At 49.4% G+C, this 27,514-nt stretch overlaps 1 protein-coding gene across 1 annotated transcript in view; it reads right to left on the reverse strand.

Moving 5' to 3' along the window:
* Positions 1 to 10,972: 10,972 nt before the first annotated feature.
* DCDC2C (doublecortin domain containing 2C) overlaps positions 10,973 to 27,514 on the reverse strand; it is a 158,699-nt gene continuing 142,157 nt past the window's right edge. The window contains 1 exon segment of the mRNA XM_030311828.1: positions 10,973 to 11,111. Coding sequence (XP_030167688.1) covers positions 10,973 to 11,111 — 139 coding nt within the window.

The following is a 27,514-nucleotide window of genomic DNA, read 5'->3' on the forward strand; positions in this document are numbered from 1 at the left end:
AGCTCTGGTTCTTCTGTGCAGCCGCTGGGGTGTTTCTCCGAATGATCACCTGCTAGGCACCGAACACACGGCGTCCCCAGTGCGGATCTGCGAACAGAACTGGCTACCGGTGTGAGGCGTTCGTGCAACTGCCCTTCCGGTGTTGAGTCAAGCTTTCGCCCTGCACAGCTACTCCCCGCACGGCTACTTGGCCAATCAAGCCTGCAGTTCTGAGTCTGGGCCAAGATGCGGGGCAGAGGGGGAGCCCGAGAACACCAGGGACGCCCCGCAATGAGCGGGGTGGGCGGGACCACAGCCACCGGCACCCACGCCTGCCGCGTCCTCTGCTGGGTCAGCTGACCCTAGCCCCACCCATCCGCGCGTGCATTTAAGTCTCCAGGAGCCCCGCCCCTCAGGCCCACACTTGGCTCAACACGCTATCGACGAGGCCGCAGTTAAACAACCAGCATTTTACGTTCTGAAATGAAAATTTTTTTAACGCACAGTCCTTTTTAATTCTGTTTCTAATTACTGCACTGTATACAACCCGGAATGGTGGTGAATTGATAAAATATGCAAATGAGCCAACAATTCATAGAATACATTAAAATTTCCATTTAAACTGTTAGTTAAGCTGTACACATTTGCAAATGTAAACATTAACCCTCAGGAAAAATATTTTTTCAACTACAGCGTAATTGGGCACTCCGCGATCATATATAACAGAACAGGATCGTTACACAGAAGGGCACCCTATCGCTGTACGTTAAAACGGGACATTTCCACAGAGTTCTTCCTTGCTGAGCCACTGCCGCGGCACTTCTTCTGGGTCTCGGTAAAGACATTTCGTTCTCTCCTCTCTCTAGACAGTTGTGCCTCCACCCCCTTAGCCAGGAGGCCACGCACCAAGGACAAGAACCAAGCCCCTGTCTCCTTTCCATCCCTCTTATGGCCCCCCTGTGTCCCCCTGCACCGAACAGGCACTTGCTGGGGTCGCTGGAAAGTAGAACAATTGGACGATGAACTGAATGCAATGGAATTGAATGAAATTAGTTCACGCGCAGTGCTATGATGTCTGTGGGTTTCCATTTTATTTAAGTTTATTTATATTGAGAGAAGGAGAGAGAACAAGCAGGGGAGGGGCAGAGAGAGGGGGAGAGAGAGAATCCCAAGTAGGCCCTGCACCGTCATCCCAGAGCCCAGTGTGGGGCTCACACTCACAAACTGAGATCATGACCTGAGCTGAAATCAAGAGTCAGGTGCTTAACCGACTGAGCCACCCAGGCGCCCCATGGATTTCCGTTTTAGAAGCTAAGTAAGTACATCCAAACTTCCTCCTCTCCTGCCCGTGCACAGAAGCGCCTCAGGCCAGCCCACGTGCAAGCAGGACTGAATGGATCGCGGGGTGTCCGGGGGCTGGAATCATCCACGATGTAAATAAACAAGGCTGTGCATCCAGCCCACCTTCCCATCTAGGAGGGTGTCTACCGTGCCCAGATGGACAGAAAGTGCACCTGACCCTGCTAATGCAGTCCCCCTCCCCAGATCACCTTCACGTGGATGCTCTAGGCCAACGGGAGCCCAAATGATGACAGTCTTCAAAACGGCTGCGGTCCCCCTCATTTCCATCAATTTCTCCAGAATCTTGTCAGAATTCACATCAGGAAAACACTGGCTTTTGGGAAAAGCATGTCCGACCTTGAAAAACACAAAACCCGTTCCTCCCTAGTTTTGCCCATGCTGCTAGGAAGCGTGGGGCTAAATGGAATGTTCTAGAACAGTGATCCCTCATCACACCAGTCCTTGGTGGGCTGTTGCCACTTCTCTACGTCCGGCTCCTTGTGTCCCGCTTTTACTACGTTCTCTCCTGGCGTGCATTGGAAATAGACTCAGTTCCCTTCGATAGTGAGGAGAAATGGTGAATAATCAGAATAGAACGAGCGTCTGAACGGCCCTAAAACTGCTGAGTAACAGGAGCCGTGCGCGTCCACACGTTACAGCGGGCTCCACAGATCCTTCGTGTGGGGTCAAGACACACAGAGCAGACATGTCACAAACCACACTGGGGAAAGAAGACTCGTTTCGGACGGAAAAAAAATGATCTGGCAGAGAGCGTTAGTGATTTTCCCAAAGGCCAGCGAATTAATGATCTAAAAATAGGAACCACACTCCCATGGTTCATCGCATTCTCTAATCACTTCCTCAGGAGACGGATCAGTTAATAAGGCGGATGGAGGAGGGAGCCGGAAGGAGGGCATCGTCATCATCATCATGTGAGGACACACTGTGTGCCGGCTGATGGTACACACGGGCCACTCCCCGCGGTTCCGGGCACCCGCGGCCACCCGTGGTCTGGAAGCGGATGACCTTCCTTCTGATGTGCTGTCAGTAGGTCAGTACAGCCTAAGGCTACGTCACATGCCCACGTCATTCACCCTATGTCACCGCATCACGTGTGCGTTCTTTCGCCCCACGTCACACAAAGAAGTGTGAGTACAGAACGATGATGTTATTCTGAGAGTGAGCACATGCGCAAATCTTTTGTTGCAGGATACTGTAACAATTGTTTTATTTTATCATTGGTTTTCGTCATTAATCTCTTACGGTGCCCGATTTATAAATTCAACTTTATCATAGGTACATATGTATAGGAAAAACATAGTATATACAGGGTTTGGCTTTCGTGTCCACGTAAGTCTCCAGACACAGGGGGACAGCTGGACAGTGTCCTCATACAGTAACTCCACGGAGCCGGTGTCATTATTCTCATTTTATAGATGAGACTCGCTCTGCAGGAGCTCAGAAATGAGTGGCTTGTAAAGCTGTAAAGTCACCTTTTCCGTGCACCTGCAAGCCCCGAGTTTTCCTCCAGAAGATGCTGTGGTGCTCAGTAAAAACTCTGCAACACTAATGTCCTGGCGATCACGTGACTGTGGCACCTCGTTCTTCCGCCAACTGTGGGTGGTGGTTAGAATGGGAATCTGTCCATCCCGGAAGTCAAGAAATCAGGGTCAGGAGGTTTAAGTGCCTCATCTGGGTCCACCCCTGTGCTGCAACATCCGTGCTCAGGTTTCCCGTACCTGTCCTACGGAGACACATGAACTTGTGTCCCAAAGACCCCCCCCTCCCACCCCCCAGGGAGGCATGGGGTCGAATGTGTCTGCTTGCAGATTATTCTTGTGATTTCATGGCTCTTTCCCCTGCACTAGACTTTGTTAGCCACATATTACATTTCAAAGGTTCGAATGAGCCCTCAGTGGAAACGTCCAGATGCAATTCTGATACTTCCAACCTGTGCACCACACTCCTAAGCCTCATGAAAATTCCCTTCCACCTGACCATTTAATAAGATAGCAGAGTCAAGAAAATATAACAATTCCTGGAAAGAGGAGGTTAAGTGATGCCTGATGGCCTCTAAGAAGCAATTAAGAGTCGGGCAGAAAGTTCGAGCTGGCACTGAATCCGCCTGTCCCCAAATCCCTGACATCCCAGTGTGTCCCCCCCACCCCCCACCCCGGAGAGACTGACATATTTCCAATGACAATGATGATGAATATTCAGCAGCATAAACACCATTGGCATTTCTAAATCAATATTAATGGAAACCCTCGGGCAATCAATAAGCTGAGGGCAAACCTTCATCGACGCAGCTGCTCCCCCATCCCTGCCAATTTCTGACCAATCCAGGCACTTACGAACTTCTTCCTTGACGTGAGCTAAGCCTTTAAAAGCAGATTGTAGGATTTCCTTCTTTTCATATATATTAATGTACACAGGTAACCGCTCCCAGCCTCCGGAATGCAAATAGCGAGAGCCTGGCGCTCATCGGAGACTCTGGTAAAACGAGAGAAAACCGAGCGGCTGTTTTCCCCTTGAGTTTGTGCCAGTGTAACTGAGCTCCACGAGGTAGTCCTAACGAGACCCTAACCAATACTCCTGGGAGGAGCTGAGTGGCTGGCAAGGAAGCAAAATGAGAAGCCTACAGGAGTCGAACCGGGTCTTGCTAGTTAACCAGCTAAGTGGTCTACACGAGCCTCTTAACCTCTTTGTACTGGTTTCCTCACCGGGAAGTCGGGGATTCCTTGAGTTCCGGGGGGGGGGGGGCGGCTACATCGCGGTGAGGGGCCCGTCACACCCACAGGGCTCCACCGATGGCATGCATCCTTATTAATCTGCCTGAAATGCGTTCGGCTCCAGAAGCATAAGTGGTGCTCTGTGTCTCCTCGCTGTAAGACAGAGGGGAGCAGGTGGCCGGGCATAAGTCTTACAGCAGAGGGGGCGTGGTGGCCAGGAGCCCTCCCCGTGGGCCTTTGGCTTTCCACAGGTCGTCACTCTTCCCTGTAGGGAAACTGTAAGAGAACCCCACTTTCACGGGGTTTGGCAGCTCTCCGTGGAATGTTGGAGAAAGAATAAGCACAAAGAAAGGAGTCGGATTAAATAAACCCTGAGGCTCCTTCTAATTACGATTGTCTTTTTCTGGGTTCCTTGTTGCAGGAGTGAAACCCCCAACGACAGTAAGGCTCAGTCAGTCAATTACGTGCCTTTCACAACAAGGGTCTGACTTAGGAATTCCAACTATCTGGACCAACCCCAGACTAGAGCGTGTTATGAAGACATAGCGAGCTGCTTCCGAGCCATCTGAGAGAAGGGCAAAGGGAATGTGAGATTCCTTAGACCATCCATCCCGTCAACCCAGACTTGAGCAGACGGCCCCAGGGAACGAAGGAAATTTAAGACATTTTCAGACTGAATGTTGTACTTGCCTGCAGCCCTAACCGGTGGGACTGGAAAGCCCGCCCACACGTGAAGGGCGCTGGGATCAGAGATGTTGGGTAACATCTCCAAGGTCACACAGTTAACAAAAGCAGTGGCAGCAGAGGAATTCAAGGTTGTTGTACTCGCGGCTTTGGAGAGTAAAAGTGACCCTCGCTGCAACCGTGGTAGGGATCCGCCGAGCCTAACGAGGCGGGAATGTAGCGCAGGGGCCCCCAACAGTTTCCTATCAAAGTCGCGCATGAAACCTCACAGTCTCCTGGGAACGAATATTCCTGCTTCCGAGATGACCTCCAGGATGAAAACTCCTGTTGGTGTTAGCGAAAGAAAACTTTGGGGGATAAAAGAAGGGGGGAGGAAAAAAACCACATCAGTTCTGGATCTAAATTGAAGCAAGGAGAAAATATCCTGAACTGAATGACTCAGGAATCAGTCTTTTCCCGAGAGAAAACAGGTTACTTATGAGAAACAAGCTTGGAATGTCTCCACCTGCAGCAGCTTCCAGACACAGGCTTTTTGTCCTGACCAGGTGGGGAGGGACTGAGCCCATACTCAGTCGGTGGGTAAACAGTGACATCTAGTGGCCAATTGAATTAACCAATTACGTTCTCCCTTTGACTACCTACGGAGGAGAAAATTTGTAATAGTCCGTGTTTCGTAATTCAACAGACTTTTACCAAAGACCGAGAACATGATGGATGTTACGCTAGACACTATACAATATTCTTCAAGCCTACAGAAATTTCCCCCACCAAAACCAACCCCTGAATAAGAAATGGAAAGGTATCGAGGGCCTTAGGTCCCCTTCCAAATGCTCTAGGTGACCTAGCCAGAGAGGTCAGCGAATTGCAAGGGGAAAATGAAAGGCTGCCTGAGTTTGCCACCAAATCAAGGCCCTGGGTGACTGGCTGAGTGTGAATCTCAAAGCCCTCCCTGTGCGTGTGGGTAATAAAGGCATTGGTACACAGAAAAGGGGGTTCTGCTGACTTCCCAGGTCTCCATACCCTGGCCGACCATGCGTCCCCTCCGTGATGAGTTAACTGCCACCTCCTTCATTCCTCATACCTGGATTTGGGGAAAGAAAAGACACCCCACAAGACAGGAGGGACAGCACGGCTGCAGCCTTCTCGTCCTCGGGCTGGTTGTTGACCTCGGTGAGGCAGCGCCTGTCGTAAAATGAGGTCATTCTACTCACCCCACAAACTATGGGGACTGGACAGAATCTCTTCTCTTTCCCTGAGCAAGCTCTATGAACTGAGCCCCACGCCCGCCCAGCTGGGAGCCTCGTGCACCGTCGTCACCCATCGTGGAGACCTTCTCCTCCCTCCCCCTCTGCTTCCCCCTCACTAACGGCGGAGTCAGGAGCTGGGGCCAGGACCCTCTAACACCCCCTCCAAACGCACCAGGTGCCCTTCTGCAGAGTGCCCTCACTTTTCGCTGCAGCTCACAGGCAGGAATCGGGAGCCCACACGGAATGAGTGCACAAGTGGCTTCTATGATTTACCATTAAATCAGAAAGCCCACATTTCAAGTGCATCAACATAGACTATGCCCATGACAGAGCCATTAAATCATGAAGTGCTGTGGTTCCTCAACTTTATTTATGAATTTGGTCTTGCCACAGAACTTTGTTACTTTCACGCTGGATGGGAGTGAAATCTTCCAAATCTCAAGGAGCGCCTGGTTCAAGACTAAAGTAACTAAAGGGCAACTCCAAAATTAGATTCTTATGCCGCTCAAAACAGTAACACCGATTCAAAATTAATATAACGCTTCTCTTTTCTCTGGCTTAATTAGCCAGCGGTTTGACTGGACTCATTTTTTAGAATGAATTTATGGTATTTGCAACACTATAGGTCATCCCCTCACCAAACTGAGCCTGACCTCTGAGAATAAATGAGCATTTTGCTTGCTCAGAAATGGGGTAAAGGGAGCGCAAAAGATGTAATGTATATGCGACATTTAATTGCGATGTGCCTCCCTGTTAACTAAATAAAAACATCATTTAAAACTCCATCTTTAAAAAGATAAGTAGCAAATGATCAGAGTTCAGATCCCATACTTGTTGGATTTCAACCAACATCTTTTAATTAACCCTGGGGTATGTCTACACTAGAAGCAGTTAATATTTTCAAATAGAGGAGTTCTTTCTCGAAGATGAAAAGCATTAAAGATTCATGTCGTGGATCATAATTCCTACAGTAAGAAGAAACTACTGAGACCTTTACACATTCAATAAATAAGGTTCAAAGAAAGGGATTCTCTGTTAGCCAGTTAACCAGACATTAGGTGTATTAGAATGCACCATTCTCTAAGCATCACAGGGAATCAGGGTATCTCTACCTTGTACCTTTCTTTGTGAGCCCTCAAAAAATGCAATTCATAGAATATTCTTGAGAATATGAAACTGATCTGCTGAAGGGAAAAAGTAATATCAAGGAAATCTACACATTTAATTTTTTAGTATGATTCCACAGCAAACACTGTGAGCAGCTTGGGGTTCGGTATTCCAAAGACAAAGAAACACGAGCACATTACGTTGGTACAGCATCCACAATCCGGAGAGTTCTTGCCCTCCATCCACGTCAGGCTCTGCCTGAGACTGATGAGGCAGGCAGGGAGGTAGTTCTAGCTTCATTCTTCAGATGAGACATGGAGGTTCTGGGCGGCTAGCTCTGTCACTAAACACCGAAAGCAGCTCACACTGCGAAAACGGAAAAGTGCCGTGAGATAGAATGCGCTAAGGGCTGAAGGGCGTGAGGCTGGGTGTAGGGCCCAGCCGGGTAAGCCCCCCTGCGGTAGGAATGACGCTCGAGCAGGGAAGGCAGGAACCTGACGAACGCACTGTGGTCCAGGGCCTGGAAGACACGAGAGATGGGGAGGTACAGAGGAGACGAGAGAGTGGGACTCAGAACACGCGTGGGCTCCGGAGGCCGGTTTTCGTGGGAGACCGTGTGGCCCGGCTTGGGAACGTGGGTCCCACCTGCTGACACCCAGTGGGCTGCGCAGGCCCCGAGCAAAGAAGACCTAAGTTTCCCAGGAACTGAAGCTACCAGAGGGCCCTCTGGCTGGCATGGCCGGAAGAAACTCCAAGGAGTGAGTGCGGCGGCATGCCCCGGACCCGGGCACGCTTTCCTGGACCAAGCAGAAGTGAGCGGTGAGCGTGCACGACGGAGAAAAGCCAAACTCCGTCTTCCCTTTGGTCGCTGAGCCTCCAGAACTTTCCTCCAGGCTCCGTGAGCTCTCACTCTCTCTCTGCTTTTCTCATTTCGGGTTTTGCATTAATTTCATCCTGCTCAAGACACTGCAAGACATCCGAGAGAGCTGGGACATCCTTGGGGGTCTCCTTGCAAACCTCGTGCCAAGGCTTCCAGCCGGCTTTTCCATATTTAATCAAAAGCACTGGGGAGCCTGCTTTCAAAGCGGTGAGCACCCTGCACCCTGCCCGCCAGCCGGAGGCTGCAATCGGCCTCCACCCATCGTTGACAGAGCTCAGGAGCTCAGGGCGCTGGGCGGGCGAGGGCTGGATGTGGAGCGAATGTTCAATGTCATGCGCATCCAACACGGCCGCGTGGTGGGTGCCGGGGTCACCATCCGTGATACGGGAAAGCAAGACAAGAATTCTGCTTCACTCCCTCCTTGCTGTGTTCTAATCTAATCGGCAAAAAGCCCACAGAAGTGCAGTAAAAATTCCTTGAGGCGATAGGTGAAAGTATATTTTTTATGTGAGACCTATCAAAACGGTATACAAGGGAATTAAGGGAACTGGGCCGGTGTGACCTCGGTTTACGGAAACAGTAACTCACTGCACACAACAAAGGAGGCAGAGACCAAAGACGGGAGACGGAGCAGGTGAGTGAGATCATCAGATTTCACGTTTCAGGAAGGAAACTCACTCGTTCAGCTTTTTAATTATGAATGGGGTCTATGTAATCCTCCAAAGTTACTACTATTTCCTGAGCCGGTTATGTTCCTGAATTGAACGTACTGGTGAGTCATTTCACCAGTGAGCTCCACAGATGACATGACGACACCAGCTCGGACGCGCCCCCGACAGTCTGACCCGCTCGAGCCGAAGACACGAGTTCCAGCGGATGTGTGCTCTCCTCCACACTTCAGAATGGTTCCTGTCAAAATTCTCGGGGTTACCACGAGCTGTTGTCCCAAGGGTTAAGAAGTCAGAGAATTCTTCCGTATTCTTGTGAGGAACACAAGGAGTTAAGAGATCTTTCTCATGCAACGCCGCAATATCAGAATTAGGACACGAAAGACGGAAGCTCTGTGGTGGCTTTCCTGAATATCCAGTGATAACTTTTTCTGTAGCTTCTGGGGGACATGAGTGTTTCCTGTAAACTGAGTGTTGTCTGCTTAGAACATAAGTCCTAGTGGGTGAGGCTGTTTTCTAGTATAGAGAATGAATTAGGATTCTAGATGTCCCATCTCCTACAATCCCCAGAACGGCCCCGGGCATCTGTGCGCTGATGGGTAAGGGACTACGGCTCCAAATGACAAAATGCTTACAGGTAAATCAGGCTTTTCCGTAAAGAGCCATTTTTCTCTCAAACGCTTATCTGGAATCAGTCATGCCACTTGATGAACCGGCACCTCAAAAAATATTTTAAGTTGTAGAAAAACAGCAATCCTGACACGTGCTGGATATGTAACCAAACCTGTGCTTTCAACCCAATTAATTCATTTCGGGAGACTAATAATTCTCAGGTGGGGGAGTTTACTTTGGTGCATGAACGTGGATACGGAGACAGATGCAGCTCAGGAAGGAGACAAATGGGAGAAACAGCTTCTACTTTTTCAAAATAAAATAACTTTTTTTTTTGCTAGAGTAACAAAAAAAGCAATCTTTCACCCTCATAGTCCTAGCTCCTTGCTTATAAGAGAGGCAGAGAAGGAGTGATAATTTTTTAATATAGTCATATTTACATTTATTAATTATTAACACATATTTTATTTTTAGACCTCATGCACAGAGCTAATGAGGGGAAATGATATCCAAAGGAACACAAGAGACACCAAGTGACAGGGACATGAAATATCACCTGCCAAAAGGGAGCCTGGCGGGCTCAGTCAGTTGAACGTCTGACTCTTGATTTAAGCTCAGGTCACGATATCACAGTTCGTGGGATTGAGCCCCACATCGGGATCTGGGCTGACAGCGCAGAGCCTCCTTGGGACTCTCTCTCCTTCTCTCTCTCTGCCCCTCCCCAACGTATGCTCTTACTCGCTCTCTCTCTCTCAAAATAAATAAATAAACATAAAATAAAGATACCCCAGCTGACAAGGCAAATAACCCATAAAAACCTGGAGGTGACCTACGGGGGGACGTGCCCGTGACCAGGGAGGAAAGAGAAGATGGCCCTGATGCGACCCTGACCTAGGGCTCCATTTCCTGTTCTGTAAAGCTGGACCAGATGACCTGCCTGCTGTCTTCCCCCATGCCTCCCCCCACCCCCCGCTGCCCCACCAAGTGCACCTGCTTCTATGGAGAGTGAAGTGAGCAGCCCTCCTCGCTGGGCCAATCAGCCCCACGGCGATGCCTGCCCAGATGCCCCACACCATCATGTCCTCTCATTTATCTGCATCTGATGATCGGTTTGCAGACTGGACCCGTGCCAAGTGGCACCTTCTCTTATGATTTCTCTTAAATCCAGTGCCCATGTGGAGAAGGGCACCAGGAGCTTCCCGAGGGCCCCACCCTCCCCTCCACATGAGACACTGACGCAACATCAGTCCGGTCTGTGATCCAAACCATACCCCCCAGCTGCAGCCTGGGCTTACCAAAACCAAGGTCACAAGCTCAGGGCGCACACAGGCTGAACCGCCTCCCACGTAAGCAGGAAAACCGTCTCTCCTCCCAGCAGAGAGTGTCCACTAAGCCCGACGGGCCCTTTGCGAAGTCCTTGAAGAGGGAATCAGTGGGGCGAGGCGGATGTGTGGAGGAGTCAGTGCCCCCCAACAACTGCCAGGAAATCTGCCTGACCCAGCCCAGGAGAAGCACGGCCCCTCGACCTCCCTGCTCGCGTCAGGGGCACACCTGCTTCTTCGGGAATCATTCTAAGCATGAGTATCGTGTTGCCATTAACACAGGCAGGAAAAAGATGTTCGTGCATTTCTCAGCGCAAAGTAAATTTTCAAATGGCCCGATCCAAACAAAATGGCATTTTCCGTCCTTAGGAAGGGAGGGAAGAGGGAGCGCTCAGTCTCTTCAGGGGCCCCGACCACCAGGACCCTTCTTCCTGCGCCCACTGGCCGGATCGGAGGCCATGAGCACGCTGGGATCCGAGCCGAGCGGGAAGGTAGTCGTCAGCTGGCACGTGGCTTCCGGAATGAAACTCAGGATTGTTCTGGATGCAGGAAGGGGAGAACGAGTGTCGGGGCCACAAAGCAGTGCCTGCAAGGCACCATTTGTGGACATCAGCCCCTCCCATAACCACGACCCTGCAAAAGCCGCGGTCTGGCTCATCCTCCCGCCAGCGCTAGGGTCTTACGGAGGCACAGGTGACATGATAAAGTCGAACTGAGTCCACGGTACAAGCCCCGTTTGTGCAGCCTGGGTGACGTCAGTAGAACACAGCCACCTGCGTCAGCCTGGGAACACCCTGACCCTACCTGCACCCCGAACATGCACCTCAACCGCCCCATTTCACAGGTGGTCCCGCTGCATCCGGGCCATCGAGGGCAGGAGACCGTCAACCCGGAGGCTGCGCTGTCTCTCCTCGGTCCGCAGAAAACGAAACCCCCCTCGAACTGCCCTAGAGACCCCACCAGCAGAACCGGTTCTTCCTCCCCGAGGGACCGCCCCCCCTCAACCGGCAGCGTCTTGTTGCAGCCCGGAGTCATCCTCTTTCCAGACGTCACGCGCAGCCGCCACACGTCCCACGGCCACACGCATGGACGGCAGTCCCACCCGCCGTGGGCGGGCTGTGAGCCGAAGGGAGGAAAGAGCTGGAAAGAAAGCTCAGGGCAAAGTGCTTCCAGTCAACGCCTATGCTGGGACTCCGCCTTTTGCTAAAATGTCAGCCTCCGTTTTGGAGCTCAGTTTGCCACCATCGGCGACAAATTGCTTACCCAGCACCGCGGACCAGGCCTCTACCGCCCCCAGCCTCCCCCTGAGGGTTTACCTTCAGGTGACATTGGGGAACTTGTGCCCAAAACTCAGGCGCACAGAACGCACCCTTCCCACGGTGAACGGCACTCACAGCCGAACACTCAGGTGAACAAGCCACGTAGGGACTGTCCAGGGACACAGCAGCTCCCCCGCCCCCCCAAGTCAGAAGCTTCCCAGGTGGGCAAAGCCTCCCTCACCAGCCCCGGAGCTGACATGACGGCCGGTGTCAGAGATCTGTCTCCGTCCGGGGGTGGGTGCAGGCCCCGCGGGCTGTCTGGATGCCACCCAAGAGAATCAGAACCACGACGGTATTTTACAGACACCTCAGTTGTGGGAGGTGAGGGCAAGGCCAGCAGGGTTTGAGTTCCACGAGGGCAGGAGTCTTTATTTTATTTTGCGCAGAGCGCCTATAACAGTGTCCTGTGTCTCGTACTACTCAGTAAAACTTGTTAAATGAATGTTGGCTCCTAAGGACCACTGAGATCACTAACTACTTTAGTTGTGTCTTCAGGATCCTTCGGTTTCCTGCGGTGGCTTCTCATCTCCGCCATGTCCCCACCAACCTGGGCCACCTGAGTGTGCACGCTCAAGGGAGAGTCCCAACGTGCCCACATCCTCTGCTCAGGATTGTCCTAGATCCTTCCCACTAGACATAATGAAAGCATGTGCCAGTAATTTGTCGTTTGCACATCGCTTTATACGTTACTTTTGAGATACATTTCTTTAAAAAGCATGAAGAGTAGAGAATGCAGAGACCCTGGGGCCAAGTCCTAGTTCCCTCACCAAGGACAGTGTAGCCTCAGGAAAAATTGCTGAGATAGATTTGAACCTCAGAGTTCTCGTGTATGCCTTCAACGTGATGGTCACTTCGGAAGTGACTGAGTTCCAGACAAGAGCAACAAAGGGTTGAAATCACAAGGGTGCACTCCACAAGAGCCAGCCTGCTCAGGGGGGTCATCTGAGAACCAGCAGAGGGCGGGTGGAGAGCTGGGGGGCTGCTGGGGCTCCCCAGGTGCTCCTACGTCTGGACCCAAGCACTGACAAGGTCAACCAGCTGACCAGAGAGCAAGTTCCAGCATCTTTCACAAGGTAGCTGGCAGGTTTTAAAAAGCCATATTTAAGCTTCCAGGTAAATTAAACACTGAGAGTCCCAAACATTCCAGTGGATGGAGTTGAAACGAATTGCACTTTACCAGCTCCATAAACGAAGGGAAACATAATTCAGGTTCTAAAGAAAAAAAAGTTCCACCAAAAATTGCCACCATATATAAATCAATCGTCACCGTGTAACATGCCAGTGAGCCAATAGAAATCACACCTTCAGAGAATTTTCAATGTCAAAAAATTTACGATATGTTTGTATGTTAAAACAAAAGTTATCAAAGGGTCTGAACAGTGTGAGCTCAACTTTGTAAAAATACACACAAATACATGTAATCACATTGGGACCCAGGACACAAGACAGGAAATGTTAATAGTGGTAATCTTGTGAATTGTGAAATTTTATTCTTCATTTTTTTTTGCAACTTCCAAACTTCCTAGCCACATATTAATTTTGAAACAACAGAAAGAACACGATGTAAGCACTCTGTCTTTCGAGAGGTCTCTATTTCACCCCATATGTAAGCCAGTAGCTACTCTCTTAAAAAAATTAATAAAGGAAAATAAAGAAAAAGAATTTCACTGCTTGCCTCTGTCCCTCCTGACCACAGAAACCTAGGCTAAAACTCTAAACCTGGAAACGGATGTCCTCGTGCTCACCAACAAAGTCCACGGGGAATACAGCAGGAATATGCCTGACGTGGCCAGCAGACATATTCCCTGGCCATTTACAAGATCGAAAGTCGTGGATTCTCCATTAGATGGGCTCCTGCCACTCCCAGACTCTCTGGCTAGCGAATGGCGGATCAGTACCACGCTTCCCTCTGGGGTCTCTGCGTCATCTGAGGGACACTACCAAGATATTCGGGCCCTCCCTGAAGAAACCACCACGGAATGACCAGGTCATGAGGTGGAACTGCTTTTTCTTGTCTTACTAGGAGTTGCTTGAACCTCCCTGGTTTTCACACATTTTTGTGTTTGTGTTACCGTAACATCAGTAAATTGGCAGCTCTGATTCGGTTGATCTGGGGTAGAACCAAGGTCCACGCGTTTTCCACCTGCAGTCCTAAGTGTGGACCTCACACCGCACTTTCCAAATCCCTGTTGGACTGACACACGGGTTTCTCAGACATCAGTGGAAATTGTACCAAAGTACGTATTTGAACACTTTTGCCTTGGAATTATGCAAAAGCTGTTGAACGGAAGGTGAATTTCAGTCTTACTTTTGTTTCCCCCTTGAAAAACAATTTTATACAGTATCACTATGCATTAAGCGCTCGCTGTGTGCCAGGAGCGATGACAAGCATTTTTCAATGGTCTTATTTAATTCTCCTGGCAACCTCATGGAGCAGGAATTATCATTACCATTTAATAGGTGAGAACGGAGCTCAGGAGTGGTGTGCTCAAGGCTGTGCAGACACAGGGCGGTCGAGGGAGGGTTCTTCCATTCTTCCTCTCTTGAAAATCCAAGGACTAAGGAAGTTGATTTCTATTTTGCACTCTGTTGCTAAATTTCATTCTTGTTAATGAATGTGCTTCCTCGTAAGTAGGGGGCTGAACATTTTTGTCTTTCCCTGTTAGAAAGATTTTTTTTTTTAATGAGCAGAGAAAGATTCATCTTAGCTGAGAATAAAAAGAAGACGTACATAGAGAACGCAGGCTTGGCCCACGGGTTTGAGGGAAAGAAGCGTAAACACAGCGTCTCGTCAACTGAGTAAAGCGCCCTACACACAGGCCTGGGGAAACAGGACACTGTCACTCTCCATACAGGCCAGGGCAGAGCGAAAGGAGCACAGAGGAGATGAGCACCCTTCCAGCAAGCTCCTGCCTGGGAACAGGCCACACTTTCTGGCTTCTCAACCCTGCCGCGAACTTGGAATACATCGGGGCACGCGGCACAGTCCTCAGGGAAAGTCTTTTAAAATACTGACTATATCTGGGAACAAAGCAAAGCAGGGCCTCTGGACATAGGAAGGAAATGCTTCCCTAAAATTACAGATTTGGGGCGTCCGTCAACTGGAAAGCTCTGTAAGGGAGCATCGAAGAGGGACCCGGGGCCAAAGCAGGGTGAGTGCCCAGAGACACCAACTTTACAAGCAGCAGCAAAACACAAACACAGCGCGTGGCTACAGCAGAACTGAGGTCAGAAAAATCCACCAGCCTTGGGGCGCCTGGGGGCTCAGTCGATTAAGCATCTGACTTCAGCTCAGGCCATGAACTCACGGTCTGTGGGTGTGAGCCCCGAGTGGGGCTCTGTGCTGATAGCTCAGAACCTGGAGCTTTCTTCGGATTCTGTGTCTCCCTCTCTCTCTGCCTCTCCCCTGTTCACACTCTATCTCTCTCTGTCTCTCAAAAATGAATAAATGTAGGGGCGCCTGGGTGGCTCAGTCGGTTAAGCGTCTGACTTCGGCTCAGGTCATGATCTGGCGGTCCGTGAGCTCAAGCCCCATGACGGGCTCTGTGCTGACAGCTCGGAGCCTGGAGCTGCTTCGGATTCTGTTTCTCCCTCTCTCTCTGCCCCTCCCCTGCTCACGCTCCATCTCTCTTTCCTTCAAAAATAAATAAACATTAAAAAATTTAAAAAATATATTTTCAATTAACTTCTGTTTGGTGTTTAAAATGAATCCTAATAATAGCTCTTGGTTTGGGGCGCTTGGGTGGCTCAATCAGTTGAGCATCTGACTTCGACTCAGGTCATGATCTCACGGTTGGTGAGTTCAAGCCCCGAATGAGGCTCTGAGCTGACAGCCCACTTGGGATTTTCTCTCTCCCTCTCTCTCTGACCCTCCCCTGTGTTGTCTTTCTCTCTTTCTCTGTCTCTCTCTCAAATAAAGAAACATTTTTTAAAAAAGAAAAATCCACCAGGCTCAAAACAACAGTAGCAAAGCACAGCCACCTCTAGGAACCAAATCCTGGGCTCCAGCTTCAACACGATCCCTTCCAGACAGACATCGTTTTCACGATTCTGTGCCACACGGCATGCGGGTCCACATTGTATTCCCTTGTTCTTCGCAAGCTACCGTAACACCTGAATTCATAGCACACTCTTCTCTCAGGACTTGTGAGACGTGAGCGAGAAAGGCAGTTAGAGCATCGCAGCCCAGGAAAGCCTCAGCTACGGGCTTCGTACCTCACGAAGCAAATCAGAGAGTTACAATACTGGGATGTCCGCTGATTTTTTTAAATCCATACTGATCTGTAAAGGTACAGATATTCAGAGGCCTTGGGGCCACTTCTAAACATCACAACGCAAGGATATAAAGACACATCTCCCTTGGGGCGCCTGGGTGGCTCAGTCGGTTAAGTGGCCAACTTCGGCTCAGGCCATGAGCTCGCGGTCTGTGGGTTCGAGCCCTGAGTGGGGCTCTGTGCTGACAGCTCAGAACCTGGAGCCTTCTTCGGATTCTGTGTCTCCCTCTCTCTCTGCCTCTCCCCTGTTCACACTCTATCTCTCTCTGTCTCTCAAAAATGAATAAATGTAGGGGCGCCTGGGTGGCTCAGTCGGTTAAGTGGCCAACTTCGGCTCAGGTCATGATCTCGCAGACTGTGGGTTCGAGCCCTGAGTGCGGCTCTGTGCTGATAGCTCAGAGCCTGGTACCTGCTTCAGATTCTGTGTCTCCCTCTCTTTCTGCCCCTCCCCTGCTCACATTTTGTCGCTCTCTGTCTCTCCAAAAAAAAAAAAAAAAAAAAAACGTTAAAAACAAAAATTTAAACACACATCTCCCTGCATCACCACCCCCGGTAGCAATCCTAACAATTTCTATTTTTTACATTTATATCCATATTTTACATTCATTTCACATGTGTCTTATCATGAAATGGCAAATATCCAAATAGCATGCATGTTTAAAGGATGCTCGCTTTGGAATATAATTTCACATTATTCCATCCCGGTGGGGAGTTTGCCAAAGCAGCCTGACTGTAGTTTCAACCATTAATGTTTTTTAGAGTCTGTTATGCCCCCAGGAAGGTGTGTGATGCCATGCAAAGAAAATGAGCTGAGTAAAGCCCTGACCTCAAGGAATTTCCACTTGATGCTAGATATTCTCTCCGTTGCCAGCCACTGTGGTCCAGACGGGCAAGCGAGGCGGGGCCAGATTGAAAAGGGAGCAAGGAGTAACGCCCCAGTGGGTGGTACACCTGCTCAGGTCTCTGCGACTCAGGACAGGAAACCCCAGGTGTGGGCAGCCGGTCAGGGAAGGTTTCTGTCACCAGGAAAATGTCAGCCACCCCCCTGCGTCCAGCCCTGCACCCTTCCGATCTCCCTCCTACTACAATACAAATCAGCTTTCCAAAACTCCTGTAAATATGTAATTTTCCTGTGTCAGATGTTTGCATCGTTTTCCGTTATCTACAGAGACCAGCTACTTCATGCCCTGCAAGGCCCTCCAGAGGGGGCCCTGGCCTTGCTTTTCCAAAAAATCCTCTGTCACTCCAGCACACTCCCTTCGAGTATCTGTGTTTCTGTAAATGCTCCTCCCCTGGCCTAGAGCACCATTCTTCCTCACCGCGGTCCTCCTCCTGAACTTCTACTCATCCCTCAGAACCCTCTCTGAAATCCTCTCTAGCTTTGAAAACAGTCTAACATGGCTCCTCCTCAGGGTCAGCACCAGGCCATGGACACGGTTTATATTTCAGCTGCAATGATTGTGTTTGCCTCCCCGTTCAGCCTGTTGGAGGGCGTGTGTGTGTGTGTGTGTGTGTGTGTGTGTGTATGAGTGTGCACACGTGTTTCTCCCAGATATCCACCTGTCGGGCATGTGATAGATGTTCTAAGTGCCCAAAAATGTTTCTTGAATGAACACTGGTCAAGGAGGACTCTGAGAAAACCCTCGGAGGACGTGGAAAAGCTGAAGAAAGCAGAACATTCAGCTTCAAGACCAGCATGAATGCCAGAAACGTCTGAATTCTCTCCCAGAGCTCAGGGAGCAGAGACCAAGAGTGGGAAATAGATGAGCCTGATCTTAAGCAAAGGTGTGTATGTGAAATACAGCGTTGGGGAGGTGAAGTTCGCCCCAGCACACCAGGTGGGCGTCACTGGGGACAACTGCACCGTCACAACCGGGAAGCCTGGACCCCGTGAAGAGAGACCATAGGACACTGTGGTGGCACGCCTGAGTTTTGCCCAATGGAGAACGTTCCAGCAAGCTGTTTTCCGTACATGGAGGGCACGTCACGTGCACCACAGTGGAAGGTTGACGACAAAGCCAACACAATGTGCGTTCTGAACAAAAGGAGAAAATGTATGTACAATAAAATATGGCTCTCACCATCCTGATTACTCATCCCATCGCCGTTTCCACGCCGGACAATTTAATTTAATTTTCTTTCCAGGGTTGTCAAAACCTTTCATTATTTATTGGCCAGCCCTCCGGAGGTACTGTTGCAATGCATACATTTCCATATTGAACAATTTCGTTTTGACAGGGATGATGTTTGGATAGATGCTCTTTGTTTACAGAAAGATGCAATCAGCGTGTGAGGGCACGGGAGGACAGGCGTGTGTGTTCTAAGAGGCAGTGTTATAAACTAGGGCACAATACGCCACGGTTACATGCACTTAGCTCTGACAAGGAAGGCAATTTTTCCAACGCAAAGTAATTGTGATGAGGCCATGGCTGGATCCAGAAAGCTAAAAACTAAACATCAAATTTATGCAGTGTATTTAAGGACTTTCATAACAGAAATTATTTACGTGTCAGGTACCATCTATCCTAAGAGGACCTACTTAGAAAACTTTTCAAATGCATATTAGCTACTTGATAGACTGACTAGAATAGCCCTCTAGAAATTACTGTAGTCTATCATGTATACATGGAGCTTTGGGTCTTTTTGAAGAAGAAAATGTGTATTACGTTTTCAGTGGAGCAAAACAGCTTCCCTGAGCCCTCTTGGTTTATTCTATTAGTCCCTGTAAACCAACACATAGCCTTAGCTCCTTTACAAGGCATGGCCACAACCCTAGCACGAAATGTGATCAAACAAAACCGATCAGCTCTTGGATGTGGTCATTGGCAGTGGTTCAATACCACCTCGCTTTGTGTTGAAAAGTTATTGTGACATTTGCCTAAGCAGCCAGTTTAACCTTCCTCTGCAGAATACCCCTAAGAGGGCACCTGACTTAAGTAGACGAGTTTGAGCCCCGTAGACTCCTGCCCTGTTTGCCTGGAAACACCAGAGAACCTAGGAAGGATGGGAATAGACAGGTAAGAACAGAAAGGGAAACCCCTCTTTGGAAGGCGATCTTTGAATGAGTCCCTGACTGAGCGCTGGGGTGTGTGTGTGTGTGTGTGTGTGTGTGTGGCTGCGGGGGCGAGAATAACCCATGACCTCCCATCCACCACACACAGAAGCTAGAGCTCTTTTTGGTTGTTTACAGTCATTCACTGGGCTTGGGGTTTCTTAAGACAAAGGTACAGAACTCCTGGCAGGTATCTTATGTGGAGGTAAATTTCCTAAAGATAAAGGCATATGTATAGATTTCTTACATATAGATTTCTACCTTCCTGTTCCCATGGACCAACATAGGAATGTTTTCTTTTGCATGGATTTTGTTTTTCGAAATCAAGTTCTGAAACTGGCCCTCTGTGTCACTGAATCATGGAGCATAAACTGTATTTGACCGGATCTGGTCTAGGCGGTCTAGCTGTCGTGTCTGGAGAGCACTGGGGAATGAACAGGAGAACTGGCATTTCAGTATTTTGCGTAAAGGAATGTTTTTGTCTTGGGCTCTCTCGCTAGGTCTCCAGGGTCTCATGGCCTGAGTATGATACACACATTGCGGACACACTGGCTGGCATGGGCCTCCTAGCTCACATCCGGAGCCTGGGTACCACACCAAGGGGTGGAGGGACCCCGTGGTTAAGAGTATGTGTGTGGGCACCAAGACGGTCTAGATGACCCCAGCTTCATTCAGCCCCTGCATGCCTTTGGGGAACTTCCTAATCGCTCCCAGTCTCATGGCTAAAAATCATGCCTGTCTCAGAGAGCAGAGAGGACACAGCCAAATGTATTCCAGGAGTACCAGCTCCCAGAGTCAGGCCTCCTGTGTGCTCAGCGAGTGGCTGTGGACACCTGTGGAAGTCACGGCTTGGGGCCCCATCAGACCATAGAGGAGGGTGAAACATGGACCTATCCCATCCACCTCTAGTGGGTTCTAATTTAGTCTCTGGTGAGAAGCAGAAAATCTCATCTCTTTCTTCCATAGGTTTTCTTATTTGAAGAATTCAGGGTCGCCACAGAGGAGGAGCTAACAAAATCCGGAATGGTATTCCCAAGCCTCATGGGTTATTCACGCCACTGTAATACAAACGATCGTGTGCATTCATACCTATCATTGTTCGCTAATAAAAAAGTAAAGCATCGTATGATAAACTCAGTATAATAAACAGATACCTGTTTTTGCCAGAAGTTCATCATGAATGGGTGTGTAACTATCGGTCTGATGTTCACCTGCAAAGGACCAGGTGTTGAATGACCTCTTTTTGCACAGAGCTTTGCTGTTAATCTTCTGGAGACATGTAGATATTTTCTTTGAATCAATTATATTATTTAAACCTACACTAAGAAATATTAAGTGTCATGCATTGTAATATATAACAGCACGATGACTGAAATCTTGGATCTCGGAGGCAGACAGACATCATTTCCAGTTTAGACCCCACCGCTGACCAGCACCAGCTTCATTCACCAGCCTTCGGTTTCACTGTCTGTGAACTTGGAATTTCTACCCCGTGGGACAGAGTTATATACACAGCCCTTCACACGGGCCCTGGCAGACAGGAAGCACACACTAAATGGCGGCTACCAGTGTTCCTCTGTCAGAAGTTAAATGATTAAAGTCAACATAAATGGAGAGGCAGCACTGGAAGGAGGTTACATACTCCCAGTACGACTTTCCAGTACATTTGAGGACATGTTTTTAACCAGAAAAAACATGGCGGAGATTTACAGAAAAGAAACAGAATAATAAAAGGCAATATATAACTTCTCACGTAAGTCAAACCGCCATAGTTAACCAAAACAATTGCTAAACAATAGTGCATTAGGAAACAAAAGCAGGACAGACCCACCATGGCGGCACTTAGCTACTAATTCAACCAAAGCCCGCGAGCGCTCTCTGTCAAACGCAGCAGGTAAACCGTGCTGTGCTGTCCATGACCTTCCTTAGTGCCTGCCTTTTGCTTTCCGCTTTTCCAGAAGGAAACATGAAAGAGAAAGTGTTTGCTTTGACTCTTTCACTCCAGTATGTTTTCTCTGGGAGAAAAAAACCTCTAATTTCATTAACTTGTGGTCATTCAAACCCGCTTGGATGCACTCGGCGCGCTGTGGCGAGACTCCAAGGTAAAAGCGTGTGCTGTGTCCCGGGGTTCTAAAGGCCCAGCTGTCTTCACTCTAAGTGTCACCCACTAAACCATTCACCCCTTCACTCCACCAACCAACCAGTATTTATCTGCAACAACTGTGGCCGAGCATCAGGGGAAATTACAAGGGACGAGACGGTAAGGACTCAGGTAAGGCGCTGGGCACCGCTCCCCTCCAGAGAAGTGAGAACACACTGCTTCCTACATTTCCTGGGAGAGCCCAACATGGGCACTTCTGTATCCACATTCCTCCCACTGAATCTAGAAATACTTTAACAAATTATATGCACCTGGTAAAGGAAGAAAGGATGGAAGGAGGGGGGAGAGAAGGAGGGAGGGAGGGAGGGGGGAAGGGAAGGGAAGGGAAGGGAAGGGAAGGGAAGGGGAGGGAAGGAGGAAGGAAGGAAGGAAGGAAGGAAGGACGGAAGGAAGGAAGGAAGGGGCGGGAGGGAGGGAGGGAGGGGGAAGACAGGGAGGGAAGGAAGGAAGGAAGGGAGGTAGGAGGAAGGAAGGAAGGGTGAAGGGAGGGGGAGGGAGGGAGGGAGAAAGGACACATTTCCTTCGAATTTCTTTAACATACATGGGGCAACCTCAGGAATATTCTGCTAAATCTGAAATGAAACTAGCCTTTCAAATAGAGTCTTGACAGTAATACACATGTTTGCCTTCCAGTTCCCCAAAGAAAATTGCTAAATAATCTGTTAAAAATTGCACACGTCATATACACGGCGTTGTACTGGTGCTCAACTTTACAGAGTAAACTGCACGTGTAAAATTATAGCAAACAGGAAATTCCTGGTCCTGGCTGTTCCCTCACAGAAAGGAGCCTGCAGAGGCTGGTGAGGACCAGAGGCCATTGGAAAGTCCCTGTTCTGGAGACGCTTGGGAGGACAGAGGATGGAGAAGCCCGTGAACGCGGGTGCACATGGGTAAAGGCAGCACTGGTTTTTGACGAGGCTGATCCAGCGGAGGGGAGACGAGACAGCTTCCAGAACTGCGGCAAGTGTAATGAAGAAAACTAGCCAAATCTTTAGCCAACGTGAACCAGCTAGAGAAAGCTTCAAGGATCAAAAAACTGGTGATATGGGGGGATCGCCGCACAACAAATTGCCAAGTTCACGATGCCTCGTGCTCGTTTAATTCCTGTAACTCGGCGGGCAGCTCTTTGTCCCATGTTTCTGTTTTCCCAGACGGCTGGGGACGCGGGATGGGCCGGCCAGTGCTAGCTCATGAAACTAACTGACCATGGAGCGGCCAAGGTCTCTCCCTAAAGCGTTGTGCAGCCACGAACAGGAAGCCGTGTGAAGCAGGAGGGAGGCTCTGCAGGAAAAAAGAGGGATGGTCTGAGCCTTGCCCCAGAGTTTCTGTGTGGCCTCGGACATCTCACTGACCTAGCTGGGCTTCTGTTTCCTGTCCGTCCCTACGAGGAGGTGGCTATGAAGACCCTCACTGCAATTACTTGGGTAGAGAATGTTAGTCCTGGCCTCGCATCTCAGGTATAAGAGATCTCTCTCATGATTTTCTTTAAATCATCTGCATTCTGACTTTTACCGCCGCCCCAGTGAGGGAGCCAATGTTTAACCTGTTGTCATCAGATGATCCTCCTGTCGATCTTGTCCCCAGGGTCCTCCATAGTGCCCAGGCATCCCAGCCAGCCCCGGTTACCATCGAGATAGATGCTTCTGTCCCAAGCAGTGTGGACTCCCGGGTTGGTCTCTGACTCTGTGCCGTGCTTTAGTACAGGGAATTGGACAAGTCAAAGAGTTCTATTCCAGGGTCTTCCCTTTTCAGTTGCCACAAGCAATAGTGCCCACTGAGGCTGCCACCATCCCAGGTGACATCACCGAAAGGCCTGGAGAGAAAGGTCTCTCTCCAAGTCCCAATCTAAATCCACCACTATCCCTGTCTGGCCTGAACAAAGAGCCTCTCTCCCTCCAGGACCCATGTATGCCCTTGTGGAGGGTAAGTTTAGATTGTCACAAATAACAGGAGATAAAGTGTTCCGTGGACAGAGTGCACTGGGGCCCCAGGGTGGACATGAGCAGAGGCAGGTGGTCACAGGTGGCCACTTCCTTCAGAGAGGAACAGGGACAATACTCAGGAAGGACAAAGGCAAGCTGTGTGTGTCAACAAATGAGTCCCCCACACCTAAACTCCTCGAGCACAGACCAGTTCGTTAATTCCAGAAATACACCAAGAAAGGAGACAAGTCACATGTCAGGGAATAACCCTGACATCAGAATCCAACGGAAACCACCCACGAAGTGCACGGTCCAGCCACCAATACCCACAAAGTGAATGTGCTGTTCCTCCCATCTTTGCTAAGAAACTAACTGTGCCCCGTTTCATGAAAGGATCAGGAGCTTGAAAGGGATTCTTTTAAACAGCCTATAACGGAGGGCAAAAACTGGGAAGGCATTAAAAAATTCAGCTATACAATCACTATTTTGCTGTGAGGTTTCCCTGATGAAGACAAGTCCACGGATGTATAAAATTATATAAATGTAGTATCTTCTGCAGTTTCGAATGTGACCATCGGCGAAAAACATCAATGTGCTAAACTGTTTCCTAGCACATACATGCACACGTTGCTGTGCTTGTAGAAGTTGTGTTGCTGTTGCTGTGTAACAAAGCCCTCTGAAAACTTAGTGGCCTCAAACAATGATGGTTTTACCTTCCTCAGTCCTGTGGGTTGGCTGCATCCCCAGCAAGAGGCTCTTCTCTTTCATTCGGCGTCAGCAACGGCCCGGCGACCGCCCCGAGGCTAGGATGTCTGAAATGGCCCAGCCATCCACCTAGAGCCTGGGCAGGCCCGGCCAAAAGAGGACACCCTCTCTCTCTTCCCACAGAATCCCACAGCCCTCCTCTCTGTGGGGCCTTCCTACAGCTCTTAAATGGTGACTCAGGGCTTCCAAGAGCTTGGAAGCAGAAACTGCCCAGACTCCTTCGGGCTCCTGTCCTGACACCTGTGCAGAGACACCTAGGGCACCTTCTGTTTGCTAAAGCAAGACCCTGCTTCAACATGGAAGAGCGATACAGAGGGATGGGGAGGCCAGGGTCACCGGGGACATCTCTGGAGACCAGCTACCAGGACTACAACAGGAAATGACATGATTTTCCTGATCAGCCCTCAAGGGGAAGATTACTAAAGAACTGAATTATCAGCACCTATTAAAGAAAAACCCTACCAGGCCACCAAGGAAAGACACGGAAACATGGTTCCCACTTCTGGTCGCATTCTACTTAGCACAGAAGCCGCATCTCGTGAGAGAAAATAAGCTGTATTTTAAGGAACTATCCCATCCTGATAAGAGTGCACCTCTGATAAACGCACAAGGCTCACTCAGGACACAGGAAGGAACATCCTATCTAGCACCTTAGGAGTGTTCTTGGTTTTTAATGAGAATGCACCCAGCAAGCCTTCGGTGGTGTTAAACGTACCTCACCTTGTTACCTACTAAGTAAAAAGGCACCGTGTGGGATTTAGCAGCGTTTTTCTCAGCGAACCAGGGATGCTGGCGCCACACCAACCACACCGTTGGCTGCAATTGTGCTGTCCTTCTCACCGGCTATTTCCCACGCCCCCTTCCACCCTGCTCCACCCTGCCGAGGGCCAGGTACTGAAGTGAACGCATAAAACGTAGTAGTGAAATCCGTACGTGAACAGTGTGTCTTAATCGCTGGAATAATTTCGCCAAATAGCAATATTCAAAAACCCTACCGGGAAATTAAGGAAGTTTTGGAGCACAAAGCTTTACACTATGGACAGACACCCTTTTCTCTCTCCTTGATACACAGCTTCATGTCTTAAATGGGCTCTTCTGTCGGATGCTGAGAGCACTGCGGGGTCTCCCGGTCACGGTGGGGAGAAGAAGGGAGCGCAGCCTGGAAGCACCTGTCTCTCCCTCCTGTGTCCACGAGCACACCTCCTCCAAGCGCCGTCCCACTCGGTACATCCCCGGACCTACAGCCCCAGTGCCCATCCTTGCACACCTGCTAATCATGCCACACACACGTGCACCTCCACCCAAAGCTCGCTGTCCTGAGACACACGCAGGTCTCTCCAGATGTGCCATCCAGCTGTGTGACACGGCCAAGGCCGCCTCTCAGGTCACCTGGAGGCCAGCATCTCCTGCCAGACTCATGTTCTTCCCAGCTTTCCTCCTTCCCTGTCTTTCCAACCTCACCCCATGGCAACAGCGTCTGTCCACACCCGCTAGGAACTCACTGATGGGAAAGCCGGTTCTATTATTTGCTAAATGAGTCATTTGTGGGAAGGTGCAGCGTTTACCTCTTAGAGTCTGAGAAGTGGAAATAGCACGCAAGATCCCAGCACAGGGCTTGGCTCAGGGTAAGGACACAAGAAAGATTAGCCATTATGTAAACTTGCCAGTTAGTCCTTATTCTAAAATTGTTTTAATGTTTACTCATTTTGGAGAGACAGAGAGAGACAGAGCACAAGGGGGCAAGGAGCAGAGAGAGAGGAAGACACAGAATCCAAAGCAGGCTCCAGGCCCCAAGCTGTCAGCACAGAACCAGACGCGGGGCTTGAACTCACCAACCTCGAGATCATGACCTGAGCCGAAATCGGATGCTCAACCGACTGAGCCACTTAGGCACTGCAATTAGTCGTTATTCTAAATACCCCATTCTCGAGTCTACCTTACCATTAAATGTCTACTAAGCTAAACAGCATTGAAAGGAAAATGCGGAAAATTTTCAAAATTAAATTAAAAAGCAACCATAAGAAGACAACTTTCACACACACACACACACACACACACCATATATATGTGTATATATATAAATGCGCAATAATATATATATTAGCCAGTTAAAGGAACCAGATGGACAATTTACAGAGGATATTTTTAACTATATGCAGAAATGACAGTGTGAGGGGGCTATGTCCTCTCCAACATTTTCCAAAACAGGAAAAGCTGTCAACAAAATGAGAAGGGGAAGTAAAGAAAATACAATATTATTGTGGAAATGGTCAATATATGGGTTCCTTGGCTTTTCATGTAAGTTTGGAGAAATTACTAGCATGTTGGTGAAAATGTATAACAGGAGGAAACAAACCTGAGCCACGCTGTTTGTGTACTTTTGACAACATAATATTTCAGGGGGCAAAGGGGACATTTCAGCCACTTTGGGGAAAATGCAATTACCGTGACAGTCTTCAGTCCCCCTCTGCAATCACCGTGCTCGTGTCTTTCAGCCATGACCGTGAGCGGGGGGGGGGGGGGGGGGGGGGGGCACCTGGTCGTGCCCCTGAAGGACAACACATTTCTTTGCAAAACTTAAAGACACATTAGCAGCTTTAAGTCTAAATCATCGGATCAGTTACCAAAGAATTTACATTTTCAAAATAACAAGTTGGGAACTCTGCAGATCAACTGACCTACAGCCTCGAAATGTCTGTCATGAGAGACAAGGAGCTGAGGCACTGTTCTAGATTAACAGGGAGCAGAGACATGAGGGCTCGTGCAGGGCATGTACTCGATGGGATCATTTGGGGACCAGCCTGAAGGACATTATGGGATCGACTGGGGAAATACATTAAATAGTTGCATTACAGCAGTGCTAAGTCTCCCAAGTATAATGGAATAATATTCTCCCCAAAAGACGTTCAAATGCTACCCCTCAGAACCTGTGAATGTGCTGGATTGCACAGCCAGGGGGAACGAAGGCTACAGATGCCATCTCAACTGACGTGCACGTGGGCTGGTTTCCTGGACCAGCCAGGTGGATCCGGTGTAGTCCCGGGAGACTCGGTGCCAGAGTGATGTGCTTCGGGAAGGACTCCATCGGCCATTGCGGGCTTTGAAGATGGTAGGGGCCACGAGCCGAGGGGTGCAGGCTCGCTCCAGAAGCTAGAAAGGCAAAGACGTGGATTCCCTCCTGGAGCCTCTAGGCAGAGCGCAGCTCAACTGACAGCATGATTTGAGTCCAGTGAGACCCATTTCAGACTTCTGATATCCAGATCTGCAAGGTAATACGTTTGTGTTGCTTTAAACCACCTACCATGTGGCTATTCGTTACACAGCAGCAGAAGAAACCAATACAGCAAGCATAAGAATTCTGCTGAAATTATGGAGAAGAATGTTCTTGTCTTGGGAAGTATATACGGAAGTATCTAGGACGAAAATGTCATGCTGTCTACAACCATCTC

This window comes from Lynx canadensis, chromosome A3 (genome assembly GCF_007474595.2).
Source record: "Lynx canadensis isolate LIC74 chromosome A3, mLynCan4.pri.v2, whole genome shotgun sequence".
Taxonomy (NCBI): domain Eukaryota; kingdom Metazoa; phylum Chordata; class Mammalia; order Carnivora; family Felidae; genus Lynx; species Lynx canadensis.